We start from the raw sequence: 20,167 nt of genomic DNA, 5'->3' as shown, positions 1-20,167 counted from the left end.
TTCTGCTTAAACAGCATAGATTTCTCAGGTTCGACTTTAAGACAAAAACAGTAAACTGTGACATGATTTTTTTTCTCCATTTTCTTTAAACAGAAGTACTATTTATAAAATACTTTACATCTTTTTTTTAATTCTCAAATTATAGACAAACCTCCCTAATACAAAATACTAAAAGTGCAATTGTATAAATTAAGATTTGCAACCACGTTCTACAAACATTACCTCTTTATTATACAGCTTTGATAGTGTGAAACGTTATAGTGCTGTGACTCATTTTACGGTGATGCTTGTCTGTAACTTGTTCCCAGTCCAACCACTGGGCTACAGACCACACTAGAGAACAACTGTTCACATAGCAGCTACAAACATTTAAATTAAAAAGGGGGCGGGGCATTACTGACAGGTACTTGCACACAAATAGCATGCTGTCTTTCCCAATAGAACGTCACGATTTTGCCTGCATTTAATTAATCCACTTATTTATAGTAAAGCAAACCTTGCTTTAAATTAGAAAAAATAATAATAAAAATAAAAATCACATAGCCAGATGTATTCTGTGATACAAGGTCTTCATTTAAGGTTGGGTTATTTTACTGTCTGTTACCCGCATAATCTTAACATAAATACTATAGACGAAGAGACTGTCGTAATACACAGGGTTCGGAGCACTGAACTAACTGCTTCTTCAAGACGAAGAGTCCCTAAAACAGAGTTCAGGTGTCTACAGAATCTGAATAAAACCATTGAATGTGGCTCGATGGATGACCACGCCCGGTGGGGGGGGGGCGACCCTGCTCCCCCCAGGTGAGGGGTCACTAGGTTTTAGGAGAAATGAAGTAGATACGGTCGGAGCTTTTTCTGTCCCTAAGGCAGTTTTCCAAGCACTTAAGCTTTTGTCTGAAAGCGAGTCAAAAGCTTGCAGGGTCCTTAAGAACAGTCAAAACCCACTGTTGAAGAAGTCCCACACAGCCAGCGCTCAGCAGGCCACCTCGCAGCAGCCACGCAGGGCACGTGCTTACTGTCACGGATAAAATTCTAATAAGAGACGCGGCCCAACGCCTGATGCTTGGACTGTGATTAGAGGGCTGGGGACAGAGCAGGAGGACACAGTCTTTAGTCTATCTGGCTAGTTTATTCCAATTTCCTTGTTATCCTCAATGAACCTTGTGAAGGGCCGGCTGGCTCCTGTCTCTGAACTCGCTTTGTCCAAGCTAACAATGGGTGGGCTACTGCCAGTGCGTGTCTTTTCCACCCCGCCAGCCATGGCGCCCAGAGGTGGGATGGCACCTCCTCCTAGACTTACTGGGAGCTGAGGGATGCCTCCGTTCTGGATGACGGAAATCTCATTGTTCTTCATGGCCAGCCCGTTGGTGATGGCCGCGGCATACTGGTTCCAAAAGCTTGGGTCAACATTCATTGCTCGAGCTGCCAGGTCCTTCTGGAACATCTCTGAGAACTTCAGAGCGTCCCCACCGAGCAGGGCCATGGGATTTTCTACAGACAGGCGGCGGCCACGCCTCGCAGGCGCATTGTTCCACATGTGGGTGCCCATGTGTACCTGTGGGAGACACAGAGAGACAAGACACAAGTAAGAAAGTCTAGACCTGTCCGGCAGCAACGCCCTGGCTTCAATGTTTCGTGTTATTTATAGGCATTCTAAGCATTAGCCAGGGGTCAACAGAGTGCAGTTAGGCTGGCTTTTTTGAGGGGAGGGGCACCTTGTAGTACACACACACCCCAATTCATTCTGTGAATATAAAAAAGCAAAAGCAGTATACAAAGGGACAAACTTGTCAGACACCAACAACTCCCCCAACACACACACACACACACGCACACGCACACGCACACGAATGCTAGAGAATATTCCAGAGCTTTAAGGATAAAGGATGTTTTCCAGGGCTTGCTCCTGTCCCCACCTTTGTGTGTGTGTGTGTGTGTGTGTGTGTGTGTGTGTGTGTGTGTGTGTAGTACACCTCTGGTGTTATTCTTCAAACATTGTCCATTTTTTTTTTTTGAGATAGGTAGGGTCTGCTACTGACCTGGAACTCGCCAAGTAGACTAGACTGAACCACCACCATCCCCGCCCACTTTCAAGATTGTTAAAGGTCTTGAACTCTTTGAGGGTCCCTTCTCTTGTTTTCTCTGTAACAGGAAAGGTGAGTGCTAAGGGCTCCTGGGTCACCCAGAACTGCAGAGTCCTCAGGAGGTCCTGATCTGTCAGCATTGGCCACTGGACTATCTCTAGAGAGGCTTCTGAGCCCTCTACTTTGGACAGTGAACATTTTAGTCTCATTTGTGAGGTGGTGTGTGTTTGGCTGAGGCCAGCAGCATAGCCAGAGACCTGGAGCAGTCTGTGGCATCTGCCAGCAGTGGTTGATAACACTCAGCCTCATTTGGTCTTCAGGAGGGACACAGGCTTCACATGCTGGGAAACTCCCCACCTGGTGTCCCTGTCTGCAGCTACACAGACAAGAGAACACCCTAGAACTCACAGAGCAAGCCTCATCTTTGATATATGCTAATGTTTAAGGACCAAGATTCAAGAGGTTTGTGTCCTGGGCCTGCTCATCAAGTATCTGTCATGGCCCGAGGCCCTGGAGCAGGCTGATACCATCCATCAGAGGAATTTCAGACGTGAGGTCTCTGGGTGGAACACGGCTTCCTGCTTCACTTACTCACGAACTTCACTTACTCAAAGGACACGCACGTCCTTTGAGGATGTGTGCATGCATGTGTATATACACTGCTCATATAAACGTGTGTATACCCACGCGCGCACACGGTGTACACGCAAACTGTACATGTACAAACAACCCACTCCGCACGTGTGTGTATACACACACACACTACATACACACACAAAGCGTGAAGGCAGAATCTCTGCCTACACGGGGAATGTGGGGCCCTGCGCTTGGCCACTGCCCCAGGCCCTCTTACCTTGAGATTTCCCTTGGTGGTGAAGGCCCTGCCACAGATGGTGCAGCCGAAGGGCTTCTCGCCAGTGTGGGTGCGCTCGTGGATCTGCAGGGCACTGGCCGAGGAGAAGGTCTTCCCACATGATTGACAGTTGTGCTGCTTGGGTGTCCGGCGTGGTGGGGGTGCCAGCATGGGTGCCAGGCCAGGGCTCATCACTGTCTGGGGCCCAGTAGGGACCTGGACTCCAGCTGGCAGGGCTGGGCCCTCACCCAATGCGATGGCCTTGCTGTGACCGTTGACTTCCATTTTGATCATGGTGGGCGCAGGGCTGGAGGCCAGGCTAGGCGTGCTGTGGCTGGGACCTAGAGTAAAGTCGGAGTCAAACACCTGAGAAGGCAGCTCTTTCAATCTGTGTGTCAGTAAGTGCTGCTTTAAGTTACCCATAGTGGAGCAGCCTCGCCTGCAGACCGTGCAGACAAATGGCCGCTCCTTGGTATGGCTGCGGTGGTGGATTTCCAACGCGCTTTTGCAAGCAAAGGGCTTGCCACAGACACCACACACAGTGCTCGCACACTTACCCCGCTCTCTGCTCAGGAACAGCAGGCTGAAAGGGGCCTCCTCCTTGATGAGTGGCCGCCCAGGGTGGCCCGCTGTCAGGTCCAGGGCACCTCCATTTCCTGGGCCGGGGGGTGGGCTGTCCAGCCTTTCAGTCTTCAGAGGGATCTCCTGTGCATCCTCCTGGTGGCCAAGACCTGGTGACTTGGAACGGAAGCTCTCACCATTGCTGTGAGCGGGTGACAGAGCCTGGGAGGACGAAGACTCAGACAGAGCAGGGCTGCCCGCACTACGGCTCTCTAGGTCACCCACCGCTGATGAGGAATCATTGCTCAAGCGGTCACTTTCCCCAGACCCGTTTTCCACCGATTTCAAGCTGGTCAGTTGCTGGCAGTTCATGACGGAGTCGATCATCTTCATCTGATTCTCGAGGGCAGCAATGCTGGAGATGACTGATGGGGGCGAGGGTGGGCAGGACCCCGAATAGGAGAGGAGTGGCTTAGAGGAGTCACTGGCCGTGTCCTTCAGCTCCGAGTCCTCCTCCATGGAGTTGTCGTCAATGTCGTCGTCGAAGCTGCTGAGGGTCTCCGCGTTCTTCTCATCCGAGGGCAGCTCCGCGTCCATGGCCTCCTGGAGGCCCTCGGGCAGGGGTGTGTTTGGGATCTGCCCCCCCATGTGCATGCGGATGTGCTGCTGGAGCACCACCGCGTTGGTGAACTTCTTCTGGCAGATGGGGCAGGAATGCTGGACCCGGAGGGGGGGCTTCGCACGGTGCACCCCAAAGTGCGTCTTCAGGTTGCCTTTGGTGGTGAAGGCGCGGCCACAGATCTTGCACTTGAAGGGCCTTTCCCCTGTGTGCGTCCGATAGTGCATCTTCAGGGCACTCTGGCAGCTCAGCACGCGGTGGCAGATGACGCACTGGTTCGGGTCCGTTATCTTCTTGTCGATGTTCTCCACCAGCTGCTGCAGTTTGGAGGTCTCTGACGTTTGCATAGAGTCAAGCAGCCCGCCGAAAGGAAACTGGGCCTTGAACTGGTCAGAAACAGCCGGAAGACCAGGGCTACCCAGACTTGCGCAGGCGCTGTCTGTCACAGTGGTGGCAGCTGGAGTGGGCAACCCGCTGACCTGCCCACCCACCACTGGAGCATCCCCCGTCCTTGTACTGGTGCAAGGCAGGCTGACCGGCTCGGTTTTAGGAAGGGAAGGCCCACCAAGGTGCGGCTGGGGCGACTCGGGCCTCACTGGGATTCCAGGCTCTGTATTGTTGAGGCCCGGAGACAGAGAGGTACATTCGCTGGATGCTGGAGAGGGCCTCTGTGGGGAACGGCTGAAGGGGGTGATGCTAGGGGAGTCCGTGTAGTTGTGGGTGCCAGGGACAGTGGGGGGTAGCTGCAGCCCTACTGATGTGGGCACAGTGGGCAGCACCGGCTTGCTGTCCAGCCAGGTGGTCACTGGCTTCTCTGGGGGCAGGGACATGCCGTAGGGGATGCCGGAGCAGGTGGGCACGTTGTCGAGGTATTCCGGGACAGGGTAGGGGTTCATCTGGATGTGGGGGTACTTCTCCTTGTGTCTCTGGAAGTGGACCTTCAGGTTGCCCTTGGTGGAGAAGCGGTTCCCACAGATGTTGCATTTGAAGGGCCGCTCCCCTGTGTGTGAGCGCAAGTGGATCTGCAGGGCACTGTCGCTGCCGAAGACCTTGGCACAGAACCTGCACTTGTGCTTAAAGAAAGGGTCCTCGGCGCTGGCCTTGGGCTCGAACACTGACACATTAGGGGGCTTGCCCTTGCGGTGCTTCATAAGAGCTGACAGGGGGTCCAGCGCATTGGCTGTGGCAGCAATGCTAACCAGCGGGTTGGGGAAGATGACGCTGCTGGATGAAGTCTGAGGTAGCAGAGGGTTTGGCAGACTGGAGGCTGAACTGAGGAGGGGCCCAGGGCCCAGGGCAGGGGGTGTAGATGCATTCTGGGGCTGCACCGTGTTGCCCACCGCAGTGGAGGCTGCAGCCACGGCTCCTGGAGCCGGGCCAGTGCTACAGGCTGGGTGTGCCCCAGATTCGGTGGGGCCAGCACTGGAGCTACAAGGGGTGCTTGTGCCAGATGCAGGCTGGGACAGGTGCTGGGGGCCATCGAAGGCCGCTGGCAGGGTGGAGCCCGAGCCGGCAGAGGCAGAGGCAGGTCCAGTGGAAAGCTGGAGGGCCGTATGCGGAGCCAGGCCCTGAAGCTGCACCGAGGCTGTTCCGGGGGCACCGGCAGAGGGCTTCAGTGGAGGCCCGGGCTGGCGGCTCATCAGGGCCACCTGGCTGCGGATCTGCTCGATGAGCTGGAGCTGGTGGATCTGCTGCTGCTGGAGTGCCACCAGCTGCTCCAGGATCATGGGGATGGCCACAGCGCCCACGGTGCCACCAGCCCCTGCCGTGCCGCCTGCACGCGCACCCTGGGAGAACTGTGCCACAGCCACCTTGGTGCTGAGCAGCGTCTCCAGCGTCACGTTAGTACTAGGCATGCTGAAGGCCGCAGGCTCCGGTTGCGGTGGCAGTGCAGGCGGTGGGGCCACACCTGGGCCCGGAGGGCCCTTGTCTGCAGATGCCTCCACATCCATGGGCTCTGCCTCCTTGGCAGCAGCCTTCACCTCGCTGCCCTCCGTGGGTGCCACCTCCTCAGCCACCTCACTCTCGGTGCGGTCGCTGGGCGAGCTGGCGGGAGAAGGTTCTGGAAAGTCCTCGGAGGGCGGCGCTGGCTCATCGTCATGCACGATCAGCACCAGTGGGTTCTTGGTGCAGGTCTTTTTGTGCTGCAGGAAGTCTGCCCACTTGAAGAACTCAGCACAACATTTCTCGCACACGCTGGTTTCCTCGCTGCCGCTTCGGCTCTCACTGCTGCTCTCTGCGTCCTCAGCACCGTCCCCGGGGACGCCTAGGAAACCACCGAGAGATTACATCAGCTAGGCTCCGCAGACAGCCGCCCTCCATTTCAAAATTTTGCACATCAGTAAAATCAATATTTTTTATTTTGTACAAATTACCCCACTTCAACATTTCTGACGTCCCAGCGTGTGTGTTCTATGACTCTTTCTAGCTAGCTAATCATTTTCTTAGCACAATCCATCAAATTATGAGGCTCTATCAATTGTGGATACTGCTTCTTAATGAATTCCATACAAGCCATCGATTTCCAATATCTTCATACAATCCGCAGCCACCCTGTCTGTTGGGTACAAAGCCAGCCTTCGACGGGCTCATTAGGATTCTCCTTTACCATCGGGCTTCCTCATTTCCAACAAAATTAGAGACGCCTCTGCCAGTTCACTTAACATCTCCGAGCTAATCCGTAACCTTTCCCACACACCAGCACCTGACAGGAAGCCAGTGTGGTGTGCTCTGGCCTCCTGGATTCATCATCCCTAAGCCCAGCGGAGGCGGTGCCAATCTAACACCATCCTACAGAACCTTTTGAATCGATAGGCATTTATTTCGCGTAGGAAATTTAGACTAAATACTATGATTTGTGAACGTTAACAAAGAAACTACAAGCACTTTGGATCCTAATGGTGGCGTCCTTGCTTGCCCCCTACCTCTCCTCTTTCGGGAGGCCTCTGCATTTTAGGATTTGCCAGGTGACTATCAACACACACTAGGTCTAACATGAATCACGTTTAGTACAATTAATCGGCTCTGTCAGATGCAATATTCTTTGGCGAAATGAACTTGAAATTACATGTTATTGTGATTAGCCAATGGAGTTCAGTGGTTTGTTAACAAACCAGGAATTATATATTTAAAGTTCATTTATGTTGACATGTTTAACATGAGAATGTTGTAGTCAGACACACTTTCTGTACCTATTTTCATCTATTCTCATAGAAAGACTTAGCAAATTATATGCTTGCGCCATCGTGGAAAAGCCTCTAATTGGTTACACATGTTTAATTACTGTTGTAGGCAGCTACTTCCTCTGTCTCCCTAACCCTCTTGTACCGAATAACAACCCTGTTTAATGAACAACTCTAATTCACACCTGATCAAATAAATAGCTGTATGGGAAACTGAAATCGACACCCAGTGACACTTCTGGCTCTGGCTTTTTGGGTCACCGTGGTGATAGAGGTGCCTGCTGCTGCCAGGTTTCGTGTACCAGTTTGGGTTGGGTGCCACCGACTGGAGGATTTTTTTTTCCCAGCTTGCAGATGGAGTGACAGCAACTGATCCGTTGAACAGAGCAAATGTCACAGGCAAGTCAGCTCTTTGTTAAATGTGCAAAGTTGAGGTGGAGAACAAAACATCTTCCAGTCCCTTCCGAAAAGGCATTGGAGTTCTGGCACAAGCACATGAACTTGCTAACATTTTTCTTTTGAGGTTTCTTTTTTTGGGGGGGGAGGGGTGGCGTTTGATTCAGCAACCCATTGAGCAGAGGAATCTGGGGGTTTATTGTTTTTATTTTTATTTTTTAATTCCATCCAGTAAATCTCACTGCTCCTCTCCTGGAAAATGAAATAAAAATATTGTGTGGCTGGTCTGTTGGTTTCCATGAGGCCATTATCTCCAGGTAATTTATACATGCCTTTAAAAATTATTAGCAGCATTCAATTAGCATTTTCTTAACTGGCTAAGCCATTTGAAGGGGAAAGAAGTTAGAGCTGCAGCCCATAAACCCCATAGACTTTTAAAGTAAACTCAGTGCGAAGATCAGGCTGCACCAAGCCGTCTCATTACTGCATGGGGGAAGGAACGCAATAGAGGCATCTGTAATGAGGTTGAGGGTAGCTGGGAGCAAAGACACAGCCGATTTATACAGCAGATAGGCACATTAACAAAACAAGCCCTCCATGCTCAACCTTGCTCAATGTATGCAAAGCTAATTGCAAAACCTGGTTAAGGTTATGGAACAGGGTTGGGGAGGCTAGATTTTTTTTTTAAATCAATGAATAAACAAAACAAAACAAAAACCTAAGGGCTCTTCAAAATTCCAGTAATAATTTTAGAAGTTTTAACAAAATGCCAAAAAATTATGATTTCTCTTTAAGTGTATAATGTCCTTCGAAAACATATGCACATCATGTACACATGCACACCAGTGTGTGTGTGTGTGTATATGCTGACATTTAAAAGCTTATTTACACTAAGCAGAGAAATAGATGCACAGAAATAGCTAAGCAGGAGGCTGACTTTAAAAAGTTGCTTTCCCAGTGTAAAAGCTATGACATTAAAAAGTATAATTTTTGTACTTCCTAAAAAAAAGTAAACACTAGCATATTAAAAATTGTGAATGCCCTGAAATGCTGTCCATATGCACCTCCTTTAAGAAGACAAAAATTTATAGGTCACAAAAAGTGACTGTATATACACGTTAAATCTTATAAGACAGTATCTTATTAAAAGAACACTTTTTCTTTATATCTGGTATGCTCTAGAGACAATTCATTCAGAAAATGCTTAACTCTGAGACCATTTAAAGTGTATTCAGTGTGGCCGGAATTAATTTAAATAACTGTAAGTTATATCTTCCCAAATGAACTTTCCCAGATTTCCCTTATAACAAAGTGTAGTGTGACACAGGGGGCCTGTGCTTTTCAAAGGGTCTCAACCCAAACAAATCTCCACTTACCTTAAAGATTTGCATTTTCATTCCCATTAGCTTTTTTTTTTTTTTTTTTAATGTGTTAAGTGTTTTTAGGGTTCACTTCCAAATGCACTGAAGCTGAGGTAATTTCTTCTTTTTCTTCTTTTTTTTAAACTTTCTCCACAGCAAGAGCTGCTAAATGGGAAGTGTTTCTTAGCTGTCCAAAGAAGGCAGAGATCTGACAAATGTCATTTTGCTTAATGCAATCTTAAGTGACAACTATCTCAATGTAAGATATTTTGTTCAAAGTAAAATGATCCTCCACCTATATTCCTTCCAACTCGAAGGAGGAAATTGTAAGGAAAAGGCATTCTGACCCTTTGGACCGGTTGATGGCTTTTTATGTTTATGAGCCCAAGGAAACTAAGCCTGGCAACAGTTTGCTTATATGAGCCAAGCTTCATCATGAATTTCACTTTTGGCAAGAGAGTGATCTTAAAAACTACGGTTAGTGTGTATGGGGGGATTCTTCAAAAACAATTTGCATTTCTTATTTGGGGCAAATACATTAGAATTCCCAGTTAACATTTCTTCTGGGGTCTGTTTAAAATGCCAGTAAAATTGTCTTCTTCAGTGTTAATTCTCACGTGCTCAAGCATTAGTTGTGTTTTCCAAATTCAAATGTAACTAGACCCCCCCCTTTATAAAAGTTGGAGAAAAGCAGAAACTTATTAAGGCAGGCATAAATACGGATAAAAGACTCATGTTTCCTCTATGAAACTGAAATTGCTAGTATACACTTGCAATGATTTTAAGCAACACAAGACTCTAACTGAACAGATCGTCAGGAAATACTGAACAGAGCAAGGACAGGACTCTTTGGAGGGGCACAGTGTACGGACTCACAAGAGTACAAGAGCTGAGCTCTGATGCATTCTAACGAGAGTGAGAGGAAATACATTATGACCTGCCCTTGACACTGCATACATGATGGTGTCCATGTGTGAAGTGCACGGTATGTATAAACTGCAGTTTATAATTTATCACATTGCTGCTTTACCCCTGCCATCATGCAAAGCCAAGATTATATTATTTAACCATGTTTCTCTTTAACTTACATTCTGAACTGGCCACCACGCTAAAAAGTTATTAAGCCACTAGTTAATATTGCTTAAAATTTTATGGACAGGTAACCAGAGTCAAGGGAGGCACACTCTTCAAGATAACAATGAGAAAACTTTGAGAAATTTATTAGCAATGCAAGTTTTTATTCTCATTCATTCATTCATTCTTTGGAGAGGATTAAAAATAAAAACAAGCACTCTAAACATTCTCATTTGTGTCAAAGTAATTTGTATTTTTGCCTGTTCAACAACCAATATTTGCAACAAACGAGACAGGGCTTAGGCAGGCATTTTATATACATAGAGGTTGTATACACTTATACACCAAGGGGAGCAAATGCTAACCAGCTGACCACGTATATCATCTGGGTGTTGGGTCTCCCTCCTGTAAGAAGGCCTTTTTCCTGTTTGGCAGACCAGCTGGTGACAATGGGATGAAGATAACTACTGGAAGGAGGAGACAGTGCCTCACTGCCCTGGAAACCAGTCACCTGCACTGAGAAGGATAAAAAATAAATTTATGGTTGATTTATAGTCACCCCAGAACTTAGGGTTCCTAACTCCATCCTGAGTGAGAGCCATGTTTGTGGCTCCAAGAGGGAAAGGCCTTAGCCCATCAGAGAAAACCACAAGGCTGTTAGCTTCACCACACTCATTTGAAAAATACTTGCGTTTTCCTACTCACTACTAACACAGCGCATTTAATAATAATAATAATAATAAAAAAAACCTGCTAATTCTTAGCAGACCCTCACCTATCACAGCTTTCACCCCTGGTTAGTTCGGGAAAATGACACATGCTTTCTCTGTCTTCTAGAACACGATCATCTTCAGGCCACAAGTGAAAAACATTGCAATGTATAAAGATATTTGAGATGTCATGCTTTTGCTATACAAATATTTTTTGCACAGTTCTTAGCAAGGCTTATTTTTGTTTTCCCTTTTCAAAAGTGTCTTACCCCTTACAAAGCAGCAGTAAAATTGCTGATTTATCATTTGCTTTATTTTGCTACACTTTTGTTACATTTTATTTTAAGCCAGTACAATTAACAAAGGGAGAAGGCAAAGACATGTTCAGTACAGACAGGCATATTAAACCTCCCCTCTTTAGCTATTAACTTTAAGATGCCAGGTGGGTCTTCCGGACAGGAAACCCACTTCTGCCTTTGTCTTTCTGTCTCTTAAAAATGTAGCAAGCATTTCTCAAGTTTTCCCAAACTCTTAGGAGACACTTATTTCCTTGCAAATTAATTCTTTTTAACTCCTTATGATAGCTTTGAATCCCATAAAGAAAGATGAATTATCACCATACTGAGCCCAAGCTGTGTCACAGGAGGAGACAAATAGAGACTCCCGCTGTGTTTAACAATGTAGAAGAAATTCCAGGCGCAAAAGAAAAATTTCTGCCCTTTTCCCCCAGACCTGGGAAGCCTGTGCTCACAGAGCCGAACGGTGGAGGGCAGTCTTGCTATGCTCAGCGAGGCACTGACCCACATGCTTCCTTCCTCCAGCTCACATCACAAATTTGTTAAGTCACGACCACCTGTGGCACAGGCCCCAGGCGTCTTCTGTTTAAACTGGTTCAGTTTTAATCTGTGTGTGGAGGCTCTGGGGACAGAGACACTGTCCCTTTATGGGACGCGGAGTTGAGGCGGTAGCGAACACACGGTCACTTTGATAGAAAGATGTTTGTTGCACTTTAAGGCTTGTACAATGGCCCCTTTCATCCAGCCCGTCATGCTCACGCTCACACCACTATCTGTACTTTACAACAAAACAAAACAGCACAACACAACAACAACAACAAAATCCACAGACCTGAGACATGTCAGAAGAAGCCGGCAATTCTGATCATAGTTTGGTGGTTGGGGGGGGGGGGCTGAAAACAAGGTTTTGCTAAGTCACTTCAGGTTAAGGTGGCAGGCTGTTCAAGTACAGAGATCTCTAAGGTTTGGTACAAAAAATTAAATTCCATATCCTTTTATGACATTTCTCCTAGAAAGTGTCCATTCCGTTGCAATCCACTATCAGAACATGCATGCACAACCCCCCTCCCATCACTTAGTTTGTTTGGGGGAGAGATGGAGTGAGCAAACAAAATGGATCTGGTGCAAAAAAAAAAAAATGTCTTCGTAGAAATAGCCCTAGTCTCTCAACTGGGGAAGAGGCTGAGATCACCTGCATTAGGCTTCAGGTACCTAGGCTAGGTAATTAAATAATTTCCATCATATCCCATCACTTCACGGTTCTGTTTCATTTCTATGGGAGAAATTTGCATACAAGCAGAAAGTCATCCTGGAAAAGCCACCACCCACCCCATGATGCCAGTGACTTCGAATGTGTACAAATTACACAAGACTATTATCAAACAGCTCCGTCTGAGGCCACTTTAAGGACAAAGTGCCCTGGCACCTGCAGGGTTAATTAAACCGTTCAAGATGTAATGGCTATACAAAAGCAAGCTAGTTTCTCTTCTTCCAAGAGCTATAAACACTTGTGCTGAACTGGATGGCATTTGATCAGCTTGTAATGCACCGAGCAAACTCATGGGATCTCTAGTTAGCACGGGCTCAGAGTTCACACTTAACAGAACAGTGGTGAGTCCCGTTGCCAAGGTCAACAGCACAGATGCACTAATTGTATTATGAGCTTGACATCTAGTGGCCACCCCTGGCAGGGCGAAGCAAGCAAAGGCTTGTCACAACACTCCTAACAACTCACCTTTGGGGAGGAAAGGAGCAAGCTGGCCAGCATTCTGCCACCCATCTTGCCTAGGACCACAGCTAAAAAGGTTCCATGCCACACCATGAAGTTACCCTGCTTTCAGAGAGTGTAAAGGGGGCTGAACCTACCACAGCGCACCAAACCAGGCTGGAGGTGGGAGAAAAGACCCACCCTCAGAAAAGAAACCGCTGGGCACCATCAGCTCCCTTTGGTGGCCAGAACCCCTTTCCTTTAATTAAGAAACAAATCAATCTTAGTCTTGAGTGTAAAGGTCACTCCATTATTTTGTTAAAAACTGTATTTTTCTCTTTCTGGAGCACGCCTTGCCTTGTTTGCTTGGCACTCACGTAGTTAATTGCATCTTAAATCATAACTGTTAAAATTACAAGAGAAAACCCAAAATACTTCAAAAACACTTTTCTTGAAGTAATTATTAAAATTCGGTTTTCACATAGATTGTATATAAAACGTGCAGTAACTTAAACATACACTGTAATTACAAAAGTGTCCCACCCATAGTGGCATTAGCTCACATCTTCATGATATTGTTGTCTAAGATTCACTGGCAACTCGTCAAGAAATCACGGAGGGGGAAAAAAAAACCAATAAAACAATAAAGGAAAAGAGAGAAGGGAGCCCATTCTTCTTTGTATTGTTTTTTAAAAATGACACTGGTAAATATGCTGCTATGTTTAAGAGATGGTGAAAAGCCCGTGAGCAGCCTAAAGGGTTTTTAATGTACTTACAAAAGGCCTTGTGCCAATACTTACACATAAGAATGCTAAACCCCAGTTGATGGTCCAGTTCATAGAACAGAAATCTTGGCTCTGTTTGCTGCACTCTCCATCCCCAAGGAAAACGTTCTTATAGCTACCTACGGAGGACCAGGACCATGGTAGAGCTGAACATGAAACCCGACCCACTTTGTCTGTTTCCCCCCATCATTCTGGATACAAAGAAACCATCAGTTTACTAAGTAATTGCTGCTGCTTCTCCACACCTTTCGCTTTCCTACAGTCTGCACACATCCGAAAGCCCTGGATGACGCAGAGGCTTTGGAAAGTTTAGAATACACCCTTCTCAAAATTCTCCAACTCGTCTCCTAACCAGCTCTCTTTAAGGTGGACCTAATTGGCACCCATTTTAGGAGCACGCATTTTTAAACAGGTTAAGTTTTTGAGTGTTATTTTAAAAAGAAATGTTTGCAAATTCTTCTCCCCCCTCCCCCTTCACTTACTTTCTACCTTTCATGTTTCAGAGAAAACAATCTGCCAGTGGATGTAAGAAAGTGGCTTCTGTTTTGTCCCTTTTGGTATGCTGAATTGTAAATGCGAATGGGGGGGGGGGGCTGGAGGCAAACCCTGCATATACAGATAAAAGAAAAAAGATCTCTTCACAGAGCACTGGAGCCTCTCTCTCCCTGAACTTAACTATGAATTCCACTCGTTAGTTCTTGGGTTGCAGACTCACCACATTTGTAAAGATTTTTTAAGATAGCCATACACTGGAAATTGGTAGAGAAAATAAAAAAACACCACGAAGTAGCTAATGCCCACAAAAAAGATGCACCCTGGAAAACTGTTTTAAATTACAACATTCTTTTGTTTGGCCTTAAACACCAGACTTTCCCAGGACAGAGAAATGCATCTTTAAGGACTGCTTTTCTTTTATCTTTTGCCGGCACAGGGTTGCAATGTCTCTAGAGTTCTTGGTAGGGCTTAGGAGTGGCACTGCCACTGGAAGTTTTAATTAGTTTTTCTTAGAGCAAAAAATGTTCATCTGGCTCAGAGGACATCCTTACTGGTGGCACAGGTCTGACTGAATCCTAAAGCTGCATTACATTTATTTCTAAACCGGGAAGTAATCACGAATATGCGATTTAAAATGACAGTTTCCACTGGGGATTTAAGTCTCAGTAACTTAAAATTAAAATTTTATCACAAGGTAACTCCAGAACTCTCCACAAGGCAGCCTGGCTTGTTGTCATTCAGATTTGTCATTCCTTCATTCAGTGCTAAGTTCTGGAAAGAACCAGAGCTGTGTTGTTGTCTTTTCCCTCATTGCTGGTGTAAAAAACAAACCCTGAAAAAATAAGCCATAAAAAAAAAAAAAAAGTAGGGTTTCTACTGGAAATCAACATGACTATGCATCTTTGCCTTCCAGTGCCTCTCTGTCTCTGTCTCTCTCTTTTTAACTTATGGTATCTGTTCCTGTGGTATTAACAAAAGCCTCCAATTTTACTGCAGGATGGACACAGTGCTTTAATTAACATGTCACACCCAAAGTGATACAAAGGAATCATTTACTTCATTTCTAAAACACTGGAGACTTAGCTCACTTATAACTTCATGCAGCACGGATTTGTCTCCTCTGCATCTAAAAGGAATTAAGGACTTGAAATGACAATGCAGTAATTTAGTTTACACAACCATTTGTCTTTAAGGAAAAAAAAAAAAACAGAACTACTTTTCTTGGTTATCTCAGTTAAGACAGCATGAGCATTCCTTGACTTCACAGGGAATGGAGTATCTTTTATGCTCCATGAACAATCTGCTTCAGAACAATTAAATCAGAAAGAACTTGTTTTAATAGTTTGTCTGAACTATCCTTCAAACCTGAATAGCAAATGCTGCCCCACTAGGGCTCAGCCTCAGACAGACTATTTTTGGCCTGTTGCAAAATATGATGAGGAACTGTGGCAACCTCGGGATCAGAAGTCTGAGGGGCTGTGGACAACACAGCCCGGATTAAAAAAAAAATGCCACTTCTGAACGGATGGAAAACCTGGGTACGGAAAACTCTCGAAATAAATTAGAGCAGCGAGCAGAATTCAAAAGCTTACTCGTAAATAATTGACTATCTGGGGTTTTCAACACTGTCCGGGTTATATATCCTCCGACGTGTTTACACGATTAACTTTGCCACACTCACATTTCTGAAGTGAAATTAAAAATGAACAACAGTGCCTCAGCTTGTTAACTGTTAAACACAGAGGTTTGGCTCTATTAATTAAAATATGCTTTAATAAAAGGAGGCATTGCACATTTTGATAACGACCCTACAAAGCGTAGAAGTATTTACACTGTTGCATTTTAGGGCGGCCGTGAAAGCGGATTTTGAGCTATTCAGGAGCCGCAATAATGAAGCTTTAAAATTCCTCACTGGGATGCAGTGTAGTTCTTTTGAGGGAAAGACTGTCTTTCTCATTCGGCAGAAATAAATCCATTCATTTGATCATGTAGTCATTGAGGGTAATACAAAACAACCCAAGTGTGAGAAATTCTATGTGAAGAAGTAAACAAAACAAAAAAAAATCCATTTCCATGACAAAAAAGAGTCTTTGTCCCTAATCTACCCGACATATGCAAGCGTTTCTTTTTAGCATATCGCCTGTTCTAATCTTGGCTGACTTGGCTGCAGAGATGCCAGCTCCCTCACCTCACATCAACAAAAAGACCCAAGGAGTCCCATTTGATTTCATTCATTCCGGGGCTGCTGTGGGCATTTTCTCACCTTCTGCTGCGACGCGCACGCTTTGTCAAACTTTAACGCCGTGTGTGAAACCCTTACATTCCGCCTATTTGTTAGGGTTTTGAGTTTGGTGTTATTTTTATTGTTCTTTTTTTTTTTTTGGAAGATGGAATTATTTTCACAGTTAAAAGATTATTTAGTATCTGCATCGGCCTCTACACAATTTACAATAAGTTGATCATAAAAGTTGGCCTTTAAGGAATAAATTTTTCCACCTCGAACTAGTTGGGGGTGGGGGCTCCGTGTCATACTCGGCCGCCCCTCCTCGGTCTCCTGGCCGGCGCCCTGGAGACCCTGTTAAGGCGCGCCAAAACTAGCACCCAGGGCTTACGGATTCAGGGTGCCATAAACTTTAGGGTGGCAAAGTTCAACCATGCTAAATTCGCATCTTCTCCAGTGTCTAACTTCCATAGCAACTGCCCTACACTTTTGGATGGTTCGAGGAGGAAGTTGCTACCAGCGAAGTAACTGCGAATGTATCTCCATCGCCCGATTTCGGTGCATCCAAAAGAGTACAAAAAGGCCGAAGGGAAAACTTGGAATCCGCCAGAAGCGTGCTGAGGTCCTATCGCATGCACGCAGTAGCCCCCGAAAGAAACAGCTGTCCTCGCGCCCCACAATTCCCTAGTCGGCCATTAAGGAAAGGCCAAGAGACATTTACTTCCCACTTGCTTCCGAAAGGGATGATTGGATTTGTCAACGCTCTGGGACACCGCGGGGTTCGCGGCCTGAGGGTCACCCGACGCGGCCTGCTGGCGGTATCGGGCACAGGCAACAGAGACTGGGATCACCGAGGTGGCCTTGGGGCCCCGGGTAGGCTCCAGGCGAGCACCGGCTGGGCACCAGGACGCGCGGCGCCGAACAAAGCTGGCCAGGCGGCGGCTTCCAGGGCCCGCGTCCAGCGGTAGGTGAGCCCCAGACGCGTCCCCCGCTGCTGCGCCCGCCCTGGGGACAGTACTAAGCTAGACCAGGGACCCGGAGCTCCAGGAGGCTCAGGGCCCACCGAAGCAGGGTGGGGGCGCGGAGACCCAGAGCAACACCGAGGCGGCGGCGCGGACCCCCCTCCCGCCCGCTCTCGGAGAGCCGGCCTCCGCCTTTGGCCCAGCCGATCCCGGTCCATCCCGGAGCGGGCCCGGCCACAGCGGCGTCCGCACGCAGCTCCCCAAGTCGGAGCAGCAGAGCCAAGTTTACTTGGCCCGCAACTCTTTTCCGCGCCCGCGCGCTTCCATGGAGTGCCGGTCCGGGTTTGGCCAGGCTGGCCGAGGGAACCGACTCATAGCGAGCACTCGCTCGCGGGAACCGGGGGAACTTCCTCCCACTCCAAGACGCGCAGTTGCTCCCACCGCCCGCGCTTCCCAACCTGGGTGGGCGCCCTAGAACTCCGGGCCACCCTGAGGTCCCCGGCCCTCACCGTGCTCTGAAGCCCCGTCCTGCGGCGGTAGCTCCTCGTCCGACTTGAGGTGCTGAGGCTTGGCCTGCTTGCGCCGAGACATGCTGTTAGCGGCGCTCCGGCCCCGTGCGGGGCAGCGGCATCAGCGGGGTGGCCGGCGGGGACAGCGCGGGGTGGGCGCGGGGTGGCCGGGCGGGCGCGGGGCGCGGGGCGCGGGGCGGTGGCGGCGGCTGCGCGGGCCGCGCATGGGGCTGAGCAATTAGGCTGGTGAATAATGCATGTCCATTAGCGGAGGGCCGCGCCGATTGGCCGGCCTCCAGCGGACTCCGGCGGCCTATGCAAATGAGGCCGCTCTCGCAATTAGCAGCCGCGCTGGCTAGGAGGGGCCGCGGCGCCTGCGGACCTGGGTGCGCGCTGGTCCACGCCGTTCACATCGCGGGCTCCGGCGATCGCGCTCGGGAGTCGCGCTCCTCTGCTGCCCAGGTGCGGCTTCGGCGGGCCGGGGTGCGGCGCGGGCCGTGGCAGCGGACCCTCCGCGCCGCGCAGGCTGCAAACTTTGGTGGCGTCCGCGCGGCGCCGTCTCCGCCGGCGCGCCGGGCTCGCCCCTTTATAGAGTGTCTGCGCCGTCGCCCCCCCTCCCCGCCGCCGCCGCCGCCGCCGCCGGGCGGCCCCTCCCGGAGCGAGCGGCCGCGGGCAGGGCTCCGGCCCGGCCGGCGTCTTTGTCTCGCCCGGGCCGTTCGATCGCCGCACTGCCTGCGCTCCGGGCCGGCCGGCCGACTGCCTTTGGTCCTCGGCAGGCAACGGGTCGCCGCGCCGCTCAGCTCGCCCAGCCCGTTCCGGCTCAGGTGCCCTCGTCTCCGGACTTTCTCTCCCGGCTCTTGTCCACTTCGCGGGGTCCTCCGGCGGGGCGCCAGGCTCAGAGGCTCGCGGCCGGAGCGGAGTGCGCACGCTGGGGTGGCGGGACTTCGGCAAGACCAACTTTCCGGTTCGGAAGCGGCGCGGGCCGCGCGGCTCCTCCCCTCCCTGCGTTCTCCTCCCCTCTGCTGCCCCCCCCCCCGGTCCCCACCGACTCCTGAGAGCCCGCCCCGCCCGCCGCCACCACCAGGGCCTCCACGGCTCCGCGCCCGCCTGCCAGGGCCTCCCCACCGCCGGTGGCTCCTTAAGTCCAGGGAAGGGAGGGGGCAGCGGGACCCCGGCGCCGCCCCCCTTTTCCCGTTCCCGCCGGCTCCGAGCCCCAGTGCCCACTGTCCGGGCCTGCGGAGTGGGCAACGAGTGAGACTCAAAGTTCCAAGTCCACGAAAGTCCGGCGAGCGGGCCGCATGTTGTCGGGATTTCGGGGGTGACGTGGGGGGCAGGTGAGGGGGTCGCGATGTCTACGCCAGCCGGGCACCCTTGGCCAGCTGGCGCGGCGCGCTCCCCGCACCCGTCTCCCCGCCCGCGGTCACGCGAACGCGGCCTCGCTCCCGAGCACTCACTCGCGCGCTCTCCCACCACACCGAGCACACGCGTCCGCGTGCGTCCTCATCCCGGAGCCGCCACCAGGATGTGCCCCAGGCCTCACTGCAGCAGCTCCAACGCCCTTCTCCCCAAGCGTGTCTTTTCCCCCCATTCCTTACATTTTGTATTTTTGCCTGTGCAAATGGCCAAGTGCGCGAAGCCTCGGCTCAGACGGGTCTCCCGGCGTTTACCCCGGCTTGTTTCGTGGGTGGAGGGTGGGAAAGTAGACATTGATCCTCCAGCCCCAAGAGCAAAGCCCCGTGAGCTTTTCGCAGGGCTCGGGAATGGGCGGGCTGCTTACTGATAGAATCCCCTGCCCCCTCCATAGGACCCAGCCTTGCTAACTTGCGGAGCGCCCCCAAAAAGCTGACTTTCGGTTCTAGACTCCGGTTCCCACACTGCATTTCTCCTCCCGCATCTAGTCAAAGTTCCATGAAGCAACAGCTTTGGGCTCCGGGAAGAGCGCAAGAGAAGCGTGATACTGTGCGGAAGAACGATGCGCACAGGTTGGAGTCGCCTCCAAACAGCCCCAAGAGCCATTATGAAAAAAAAAAAAAATTCCTTAAGGTTGGTTTGTTTTTCCTTTTGGTGGAGGGTGTACTCATTTAAGTGAGAAAAAAATGTTTTTTTAAATGAAAAGCAATAAAAGATGTTCGAAATTTCGAGTTCTGTTTCACGCGCGTGCGGGCGCGCGCGCGCGCACACACACACACACAGGCACACGGGTATGGCATGTGTGTGTACAGTTAAGCTATGGGGGAGAAATGTCTCGCTGTAATCACAGGTGAAGTTCTGAACGGCTGTTGCAGAGTTTGGGGAAGGAGGACACAAGTGCCTGGTGCACACACAAAGTTGCAACTAGGACTTTGGGG

At 49.6% G+C, this 20,167-nt stretch overlaps 2 protein-coding genes across 3 annotated transcripts in view; one reads left to right on the top strand and one right to left on the bottom strand.

Moving 5' to 3' along the window:
• Pard6g (par-6 family cell polarity regulator gamma) overlaps positions 1-20,167 on the top strand; it is a 1,244,350-nt gene that overhangs the window by 802,360 nt on the left and 421,823 nt on the right. The gene's annotated exons all lie outside the window — the stretch shown is intronic.
• Sall3 (spalt like transcription factor 3) lies at positions 1,127-18,258 on the bottom strand. 2 transcript variants are annotated; one of them, XM_051202231.1, is made up of 4 exons: positions 17,820-18,258; positions 3,498-6,386; positions 2,941-3,281; positions 1,127-1,558 (listed from the first exon to the last, which is right to left on the bottom strand). In XM_051202231.1, exons 1-4 carry the CDS (start codon positions 17,899-17,901, stop codon positions 1,127-1,129), a joined length of 3,744 nt encoding a protein of 1,247 aa, XP_051058188.1. In that variant the 5' UTR covers positions 17,902-18,258. The 2 variants fall into 2 exon arrangements, with proteins under 2 accessions (XP_051058188.1, XP_051058187.1); XM_051202230.1 differs by having other exon boundaries at positions 2,941-6,386.

The sequence above is a fragment of the Phodopus roborovskii genome, unplaced genomic scaffold, assembly GCF_943737965.1.
Source record: "Phodopus roborovskii unplaced genomic scaffold, PHOROB, whole genome shotgun sequence".
Taxonomy (NCBI): domain Eukaryota; kingdom Metazoa; phylum Chordata; class Mammalia; order Rodentia; family Cricetidae; genus Phodopus; species Phodopus roborovskii.
This window is presented reverse-complemented; position numbering and strand designations above follow the sequence as displayed.